The sequence below is a fragment of the Pangasianodon hypophthalmus genome, chromosome 9 (genome assembly GCF_027358585.1).
Source record: "Pangasianodon hypophthalmus isolate fPanHyp1 chromosome 9, fPanHyp1.pri, whole genome shotgun sequence".
NCBI classification, from domain to species: domain Eukaryota; kingdom Metazoa; phylum Chordata; class Actinopteri; order Siluriformes; family Pangasiidae; genus Pangasianodon; species Pangasianodon hypophthalmus.
In genome coordinates this window covers 260106-270105 of record NC_069718.1, presented here as the reverse complement: position 1 = coordinate 270105, position 10000 = coordinate 260106, and the positions used below count along the sequence as shown (strand labels likewise).

The window sequence follows — 10000 nt, the reverse complement described above, 5'->3', positions numbered from 1 at the left end:
TTGGGTGTTTGTTTCTATTAATAGATATTTTCTCACGTTCATAGTTGTGTCTCTACGATTCAGCGCACAGTTTCTCCAGCTCGCTAGAAGGTGCTTTGTAAGTGCTCTTATCTATCCAATGAACTTCACTGACGTTCATCCTCGGGAGCTTTTTCAGACACCGACTGTAAAATAACGCCGTTACGACTGTAGCGAATGAACTGGAGAACAGAGGAACCTGTTGGTGAATATAATGCGGAAGTGTTTGCGCAAGTAGCCCTTTAAAGATTCTTGACTGATTTTTAAGGTGCAGCATTCTCCATTGTAACATCTTCATTCCCGCCTTCTCCATCTGCAAATAACTGGCGTCCGCTAACATCTGAGTGGGTTTGTGTTTAGGACTTCTGGAGGAGACGGAAAAGCTGATGCAGGAGAAGGTCGATGTTCAACGACAGGCCCAGAAGGATCACGCAGAGCTTCTGGAGCAGGTGAAGCAGTTGGAGGCGGAGCTTGAGGAGCATGTTAAAGCCATGGCCAAGCTGGAGGAGACTCACCTGTCCGAGAGCGCTGACCTCCGGCAGCAGATCCACGCTCTTGAAAAACTGCTGGAGAACAACCGGCGCTTCCTGGATGTGAGTTCAGTGACATCTGGGTATACAGTGACAAGATCTGGGTCCTTCCTAAGCTCTGACCTCACCTATGAACTTTGACCTTTCAGGAGCAGGCTGCGGACAGAGAGCATGAACGAGATGTGTTTCAGCAGGAGATCCAGAAACTGGAGCAGCAGTTGAAGAGCAGCAGTAAGCCTCAGGCTGACCACAGAGAGGTACAGCATTAATTTACCCCACTGATCTACCCCATTTACCTTCCTACACCACCCCAAAGAGTTACCCTACTAGTTTACCCCTTTAACCTATTTACCTTTCTAAGCTGCCCCATAGAGGTACCCCACTGATTACCCTAACAGATTTACCTCCTCAAACTGCCCCAGAGAGGTATCCCACTAATTTACCCCAATAATCCATTTACCATTCTAAACTGCCCCAGAGAGGTATCCCACTAATTTACCCCAATAATCCATTTACCATTCTAAACTGCCCCAGAGAGGTATCCCACTAATTTACCCCAACAATCCGTTTACCATTCTAAACTGCCCCAGAGAGGTATCCGACCTTATAATTGATATGTAGGTATTTGAGGAACCCTGCTGTTTTCCTTCATGGCTGGTTTAAACTGCTGGTTTTAGACCGAGAGCAGAAACACCGCAGCCTCCTCCTGTTTCTGCCCCGAGAGAGAACGAGCGCCACTGATCCATAAACACGAGCTTTACCCCTCTTCCTCAGGGGTAAATATACCCTGCCCTCTTCCTCAGGGGTAAATAACTCCTGCCCTCTTCCTCAGGGGTAAATATACCCTGCCCTCTTCCTCAGGGGTAAATATACCCTGCCCTCTTCCTCAGGGGTAAATATACCCTGCCCTCTTCCTCAGGGGTAAATAACTCCTGCCCTCTTCCTCAGGGGTAAATATACCCTGCCCTCTTCCTCAGGGGTAAATAACTCCTGCCCTCTTCCTCAGGGGTAAATATACCCTGCTCTCTTCCTCAGGGGTAAATAACTCCTGCCCTCTTCCTCAGGGGTAAATAACTCCTGCCCTCTTCCTCAGGGGTAAATATACCCTGCCCTCCTTTTCAGGGGTAAATATACCCTGCCCTCTTCCTCAGGGGTAAATATACCCTGCCCTCTTCCTCAGGGGTAAATAACTCCTGCCCTCTTCCTCAGGGGTAAATATACCCTGCCCTCTTCCTCAGGGGTAAATATACCCTGCCCTCTTCCTCAGGGGTAAATAACTCCTGCCCTCTTCCTCAGGGGTAAATAACTCCTGCCCTCTTCCTCAGGGGTAAATAACTCCTGCCCTCTTCCTCAGGGGTAAATATACCCTGCCCTCCTTTTCAGGGGTAAATATACCCTGCCCTCTTCCTCAGGGGTAAATATACCCTGCCCTCTTTTTCAGGGGTAAATATACCCTGCCCTCTTCCTCAGGGGTAAATATACCCTGCCCTCTTCCTCAGGGGTAAATATACCCTGCTCTCTTCCTCAGGGGTAAATATACCCTGCCCTCTTCCTCAGGGGTAAATAACTCCTGCCCTCTTCCTCAGGGGTAAATATACCCTGCCCTCTTCCTCAGGGGTAAATATACCCTGCCCTCTTCCTCAGGGGTAAATATACCCTGCCCTCTTTTTCAGGGGTAAATATACCCTGCCCTCTTCCTCAGGGGTAAATATACCCTGCCCTCTTCCTCAGGGGTAAATATACCCTGCTCTCTTCCTCAGGGGTAAATATACCCTGCCCTCTTCCTCAGGGGTAAATAACTCCTGCCCTCTTCCTCAGGGGTAAATATACCCTGCTCTCTTCCTCAGGGGTAAATATACCCTGCCCTCTTCCTCAGGGGTAAATAACTCCTGCCCTCTTCCTCAGGGGTAAATATACCCTGCCCTCTTCCTCAGTGGTAAATAACTCCTGCCCTCTTCCTCAGTGGTAAATATACCCTGCTCTCTTCCTCAGGGGTAAATATACCCTGCCCTCTTCCTCAGGGGTAAATATACCCTGCCCTCTTTTTCAGGGGTAAATATACCCTGCCCTCTTCCTCAGGGGTAAATATACCCTGCCCTCTTTTTCAGGGGTAAATATACCCTGCCCTCTTCCTCAGGGGTAAATATACCCTGCCCTCTTCCTCAGTGGTAAATAACTCCTGCCCTCTTCCTCAGGGGTAAATATACCCTGCTCTCTTCCTCAGGGGTAAATATACCCTGCCCTCTTCCTCAGGGGTAAATATACCCTGCCCTCTTTTTCAGGGGTAAATATACCCTGCCCTCTTCCTCAGGGGTAAATATACCCTGCCCTCTTTTTCAGGGGTAAATAACTCCTGCCCTCTTCCTCAGGGGTAAATATACCCTGCCCTCTTCCTCAGGGGTAAATATACCCTGCTCTCTTCCTCAGGGGTAAATATACCCTGCCCTCTTCCTCAGGGGTAAATAACTCCTGCCCTCTTCCTCAGGGGTAAATATACCCTGCCCTCTTCCTCAGGGGTAAATATACCCTGCCCTCTTCCTCAGGGGTAAATATACCCTGCTCTCTTCCTCAGGGGTAAATAACTCCTGCCCTCTTTTTCAGGGGTAAATAACTCCTGCCCTCTTCCTCAGGGGTAAATAACTCCTGCCCTCTTCCTCAGGGGTAAATAACTCCTGCCCTCTTCCTCAGGGGTAAATATACCCTGCCCTCCTCCTCAGGGGTAAATATACCCTGCCCTCTTCCTCAGGGGTAAATAACTCCTGCCCTCTTCCTCAGGGGTAAATAAGTGTGAAACTTTCCCATTGAAATACAAACAGAGATTGGTGGAGAATTTTAATTCCAGCTGCTGGGTGATGTCATTACAGGTCTTACGGAAGTTGACCAATCAGCAGCTTTGCTTCAGCTGCAGTAGAAATCCTAACACACACTCATTATAATCACACTATAATAACACATTTTTAATTTTAACTTCTTTCATTTTTATGTTCGTCTCCTTCCATCTCTTCTCTACTGGCTTTTTTGTTTCTTTTCTTTCATACTTTCTCCCTTCCTTTCTTTCCTTCTCTCCTTCCTCCATTTATCGTTTCTTCCTTCCTCCTTTTTTCCTTCCCTTTCTTCCTTTCTTTCTCCATCCTTTTCTTATCCTTCCTCTGTTCCTTCTTGTTTAATTTCTTCTTTATACAATCTTTGCTTTCTTTTCTTCTTACTATCCCCCTCTCTTTCCTTCCTCCATCCTAATTCTCTTATTCCTCCATCCTCGTTAACCCCCTCCTGTTTCTCTCCCTCACCTCCTGGTTTTTCATCCTTTTTTCTTTCTTTTCTCTTTCTTTCATGACTGTCGTTACTCTGTTTCCATCTTTCCTGTGTATTTTTCAATCCTTAATCTTTCCCTATGTATCTGTTGTCCCCTCTCCCCTCCTCTGTTCCCATCTCTCTCTCTCTCGCCCTCTCTCTCTCCCCCTCTCTCTCTCTCTCTCTCTCCCCCCCCTCTCTCTCCCCCTCTCTCTCTCCCCCTCTCTTTCCCCCTCTCTTTCCCCATCTCTCTCTCTCTCTCTCTCCCTCCTCCCCTCCCCTTCCCTCCCCTCCCCCTCTCTCTCTCTCTCTCTCCCCGTCTCTCTCCCTCTCTCTGTCCTCGTCTCCCCCCCCCCCCTCTCTCTCTCTCTCTCCCCCCATCTCTCTCTCTCTCCCCCTCCTCCCTTCCCCATCTCTCTCCCTCTCCCTCTCTCTGTCCTTGTCTCTCTCTCTCTCTCTCTCTCCCCGTCTCTCTCTCTCTCTCCCTCTCCCTCTCTCTGTCCTTGTCTCTCTCTCTCTCTCTCTCTCTCCCCGTCTCTCTCTCTCTCTCTCTCCCTCTCCCTCTCTCTGTCTGTCCTTGTCTCTCTCTCTGTCTGTCCTTCTCTCACTCTCTCCCCGTCGCCCTCTCTCAGGTGGAGGAGCTGAGCGTGGCCCTGCAGGAGAAATCTGATTGGTGCAGTGAGCTCTTGTTGCGAGTGGAGCAGCTGCAGAGGGATGTGCAGGAGCGTGATGAGGAGATCGAGCGGCAGGAGGAGCGCGTGAGGGTGCTGGAGGAGGTGCTCGTATCCCACGACAACCACGACATCACGCCAACCAGGGTGAGCATTTTAGCACTGCAGTCCTAGCTTCAGCTATTAGTATCACTCACCTCATGGGTTCACTGTTACCATGACGACTGTGTGTGTGTGTGTGTGTGTGTGTGTGTGTGTGTGCAGGAGGACAGTAAGCAGTATGCCTCCATGGCAGGCGGGGCTCATGCCACCCTGGAGGCTTTACTCCAGACAGAGAGAGAGGCGCTGGACAGGAAAGAAAAAGAGGTACTTCCTGTCACATGACTCAGTTGGTCCGTGCTGCTCCAGCAGTTACGGTAGTTTGTGCATGTGTTAGTGTGTTTAGGGAAGGCGTGCAGCTCTGGTATTTGTGGTAGTTTGTCCACGTGTTTACTGTTTTACTCATGCCCACTGTAGATTGTGAATCTGGAGGAGCAGTTGGAGCAGTTCAGGGATGAGCTCCAGAACAAGAGTGAGGAGGTTCAGCAGCTCCACATGCAGCTGGAGATCCAGAGGAAGGAGATCAGCACACAGCAGCAGGATCTTCAGGCTCACACCAGCTTACACACGGTGAGGCATGCTTACTTAAATAATAAAGTAATGAGATACACGGTTAGCTGGCTAACTAATCATGCTGTATGTGATGTTGATCCATTTTCACAACTGCTACTGAAGAGGAAGTCTTTCTTACACTCGCGCAAACAGCTACAGGGTGTTATGGGTTCCCGGTTAGTCAGGGTGTGTGATCAGACACTTACCTCACTTATAGATTTTTTCAAAACACCAATTAAAATGTATTTCTGCCCTTTTTTGGCTCAGCATTCTGTCTTTCTTTTAGCCACTCTCTCGTTCACCTTATAACAATTTTATAGATTTTATAGAAAAGTCATTCTCAGAAATATCTGATTCTAAAACCCTATTGTGATTGGATTAGTTTTTTAAAACTCAGAACAATAAAATACAGATGAGGTTTAAAAGGGCATGTCAGTGAAGCACAGGTACACATTATGATCATGTGACTTACTAATGCTCAAGCTGGGCCACGCCCCCTGCGACAAGCTCTTACAGTAAAGATCAACACAATCAGTCTGTATTAAAATTAGCTGTGTGTAGGATGAATGGAATATGTACTGTGATGCATACAGATGTCTGTGAAGAACCATACCATGGAAATTTAAAAACACAACACTTCTAGCTACAAGTAAATAAATACATCATCAATCAGCAAAAAAATCCTCAAATAATGTCACTTAATTTCAAGCAGTTTTAGTTGTTTCCATGGCTGCCATTTAAAAAAAATGGAAGAAGAAGCTGTGAGCACTTTGTTGAAGTGTTTGCTGAATGGACATGATTCTGAAATCAAATGCTAAATTAAGTCAGAAGTTGCTGCTGAATACAGAAATTCAGTACAAGCTACTGGTTTCTTGAATCCAACTTCACTCCATTTTCTTTGGTTGAATTAGTTTTTTTTTCCCTCTAGGTACCTCCTTTCCATTTTTATTGCTTCCATGACATAATCATCACCATCACCATAATTTCTTTGCTGTTTGAACAATACGTAAAAAACCCAGCAGTTACTGAGACATAGCACACTTATCAGGTTGTTAGGGTTTTTTCAGGATTTAAGGCGAGTCATGTGATGATGTTTAACTCTTGAAGGTCTTGGAGGAGAAGAACAGGCAAATTGCTCTTCTTAATGAACAGATTGCTAAACTTCAGCTTTCGGAAACTACGAAGCCTGACGACAAGGTAACAGCTTACACACATGCGCTGGAGGAACGGGCGTATATGTGTGTACCCGCTTGTGTGTGTGTTTATGTGAAACCCGCTTCTGTTTTTAACCTCCGTCTGGGTCCAGGTTTTAAGTTCCATTGGTGTATTACTACAGTATGGTTTTACTGTTCTCTTTTTTTTTTACTACTTATTTTTACTTATTACTTTTTTACTGTTTATTTATGCATATTTTTTGTGATGTGTACCAAAATTTTTAATGAGTGCAAGTAACATTATTACAGAAACTGCACTCATTAAACACTGGGAAAGTTGTGTTACTCACAGGTCTATATTTTTATGCATGAGATTATATATATATTATATTATATATAATCATTTACCAAATAAAAATGGGGCGAATCTTTTAACACCTCTAAATATCCTCCTGATTGGCTATTTGTTAAGTTATTTGTGGTGACTGTTCTCACAAAATGTCAAAGCTGACATCTAAAAGGTAATGGGTAGAGCTGCAGATTACACCCAGTTCCAAACATCTACGTTTTTATACCTTGCCTAACAGACTGATTGAGAATCCATAATGTGGTCTCTAATCCATGAAACTTCAAACACATTTTAAGTACAGTCATGTGATTGTCTTGTGAAGGTCTCAGAGTTTCGGCTCAGATACCTGAACCAAAATTTGAACCTGAAGAAATAGAACCTGAGCATAGATTATTGGAACTGGGTGCCAGTTGTCACTATCGAAAATTCATTGTTTTCTTTCGTTCTTGACTTTCTTCATGGTTTATCATGCCCTCAGGAGGTGGCGGTAAAGAATGAGCAGGTGCGTGAGCTTGAGTCTCAGGTTGAGTACCTTCGTGGAGAACAGGATCGGCTCAAACGAGACAGTGAGGAAGAAGTGGAGCAGCTAAACTCTGTAATCGAGAAACTCCAGCAGGAGCTTTCCAAAATTGAGCACAAACAACCTGCCGAGGAAGAGGAGGATGATGAGCAAGACCAGCATGATGAACTGAAACAGAAGATGGACCAAATTCAGAGAGAGCTTGACGCCCTCAAGGAAGACCACTCCTCGCTTCTCAGCAAATATGGATCCCTGCAGGAGGAAAGAGAGACAAAAGAAGAAAAGGAGAAAAAGAACGAGATGCTAGTTCTTGAACTTGAAGACATGTTGAGGGAGAAAACTGCAGCATTAGTGGTGGCCCAAGTTCAGATTCAAGCTTTGGAGGAAAGTGCAAACTCCACAGTGACCAATTTAACCCAGCGAGTGGAGGAGCTAGAGAATTACCTAGAAGACAGAGAGGTGGAACTGAGGGATTGTAGATCAGAGGTGGATAAAGTACAATCTGAAGCAGGAAACCTCCATCTGAAGATCTCCCAGCTGGAGGAGAAACTCAAGGAGAAGGTAGCTACTTTGAGCCAGTTGGTCAACCAAGAGCATCTTGAAACAAACATCCAAACCAAAGAGTCTGAATGTAAGATACAAAGTGGGACTGTTTTGGATGACATTGTGAAAGAGGTGGAATTAAATATGGAACATGGAGAACTTTTGGGCAAACCCATTGCTGGGAAAGAGCTGGGATTAAAGCAGCAGTGTGGGACAGTACTGGATCAGGAGAATGATGGAAAAGAGTTGGGATCAAAGGTCATTGCTGGAGAAAAAATGGAATCAAAGGTAGTTGAACCCACTGCTGGATTAATGGGATCTAGTTCAGAGCTGGAGGTCGAACAGTTTGCGGTAAATACCATGGAGAATGTAGTCCTCCTGACGGAGAAGTTGAGAAATCTGGGAGTAGATCTGAGTTCAATGCCAAAGGACCAAGAACTGCAAAAACATCTGCTTGCCAGTTCAGAAGAGGAGGTTGAAGAGTATGAGAAAATGCTGACTAAGCTCATGGAGCTGCTCAACCAAATGAAAACAACACCTACATCACCTGCAGCGGTAAGTGTGGAGGACAGATCACCTGTCATAACTCTCAGTTTTTTCCATAATGAATGCAGTGTATGAAAGTTTTTCCAGCCCAGTGTCACGATTTTCAAAACATCACGATATCAGCTCAGTTGTTGTCAGAGTGTCTGACACTGAAAGGCGTAAAACACTTTATCATTTACTGTAGACTTTACTGTAGTTGTTTGTCTCACGTCTCAGTGAGCAACTTCTTCTGAAGACCTTCAGCTGTCTGATATGGTTCAAGTATTTGTTTGTCTGAATCAGAAGATAATCTTTCTGTTTGGAACACAAGAATATTTTTGCTGATCCAGCATCACATAAAGTCCTTCTCACATATAAGTCCATTCTTTCATAAGAAACCCTCTGCATTGTTTTAGAAAATAAAACCTTATTCCTTCTGCATAACGGTTTAGACCTCAAGTGAATGCACTACCGAGATGGAGAAGCTGATTCAGGAGCTGCAGGAGGTCAAAGGTCAATCAGAGGCTGCTAAGGAAGAACTGGACAGCTGTAGAAATCAAAATCAGAATCTGCAGGAACAGATACAGGTACAACATTTTTACAAATTCTGTTTATACTTAATATTTGAAAGTCTTTATTCCTGGTATTGAACCAATACACAGAGAGACACTGTAAAGTTTTCATCCTCGTTTGGTGCATCACAGCATACCTGTTTTAAATTCAAGGCAAAACACATACAACTGAATGAAACTTATTATAAAGGCTCTTGAGCTCTCAACCTTCCAGCCACTAGCACAGAATTTTAACTGCTGATCTACTTTTAATTAAATCTGGGAATAGAAGTGGACTCAGCACTGATCTCAGTTTAGACACAACTGAAAAATCTAGGTTGAATCGCAAAATTGGGAGGTACAAAATAAAAGTAGATACAAAATAAAAGACTCATACCTACAACTGTGGATTAGATCTATGACATATTGAATAAAGTATATACTTGTGTATTTTGTTCTGAAAGAAGCAATAGAGAAGCTATAAGTGTGTCATTACTGTAAATAGAAACATTACTCTCATACACTCCTCCACAGTGTGAATCTGTTGATGTGGGGTTATAGTGGTTCTGGCCTCCTGATCAGAAGTCTTTAGTTCAAATCCCAGACTGCCTGAATGTCTAAAACATACTGTGGGTTGCAGAAATGCTGTGTGTTCTGAAGAACTCTAGAAGTAATGGATAAAATATTTTAAACCAGTTGTTTAGGGTATGTAACTGTCTCATCACTGATTGAGTGCCGGCTCTGTGTTTTCCGTGCTCAGGTGATTTTTGTGATTTCTCAAGTGCACTTGGTGAAGCTTTGTTTATCTTTTTTTTTCTGTCATTGTATTTCTGACTAAAATAAATGAAACGAGGACGTTTTCAGCCCTGCGCACAACTCAGACAAGGTTATTTAGCTTTTTGTTTCATTAAATTATGTTTAGTGAGAAACCAAACCACGTAAGAAACAAACCAAAAGAATTAATTTCACAATAAAGACTCTTTCCTTTTCAGCTTAAGGAGGATATACACAGGCTCAGTGAAGTAAGCACTCGTATTTCCATTATTAACAGGTTAAAACTCACGGTTTTATATACAGGAAGGTTTAAATTGTACAATTTTGGTTTCAAAAGCTTTACTGTTTCTGTGAATGTTACTGCACAGGTCAAAATGATAGATGTAAGTGCTGCTATGTCTGAGAACACTTCTTTGACCTTTG

At 44.2% G+C, this 10000-nt stretch overlaps 1 protein-coding gene across 1 annotated transcript in view; it reads left to right on the top strand.

The window, feature by feature from the left end:
* Positions 1–10000, top strand: part of akap9 (A kinase (PRKA) anchor protein 9) — a 92391-nt gene that overhangs the window by 66759 nt on the left and 15632 nt on the right. Inside the window, 9 exon segments of the mRNA XM_053236686.1 lie at positions 379–611; positions 698–805; positions 4472–4657; positions 4775–4876; positions 5027–5179; positions 6269–6358; positions 7143–8282; positions 8705–8839; positions 9796–9825. Coding sequence (XP_053092661.1) covers positions 379–611; positions 698–805; positions 4472–4657; positions 4775–4876; positions 5027–5179; positions 6269–6358; positions 7143–8282; positions 8705–8839; positions 9796–9825 — 2177 coding nt within the window.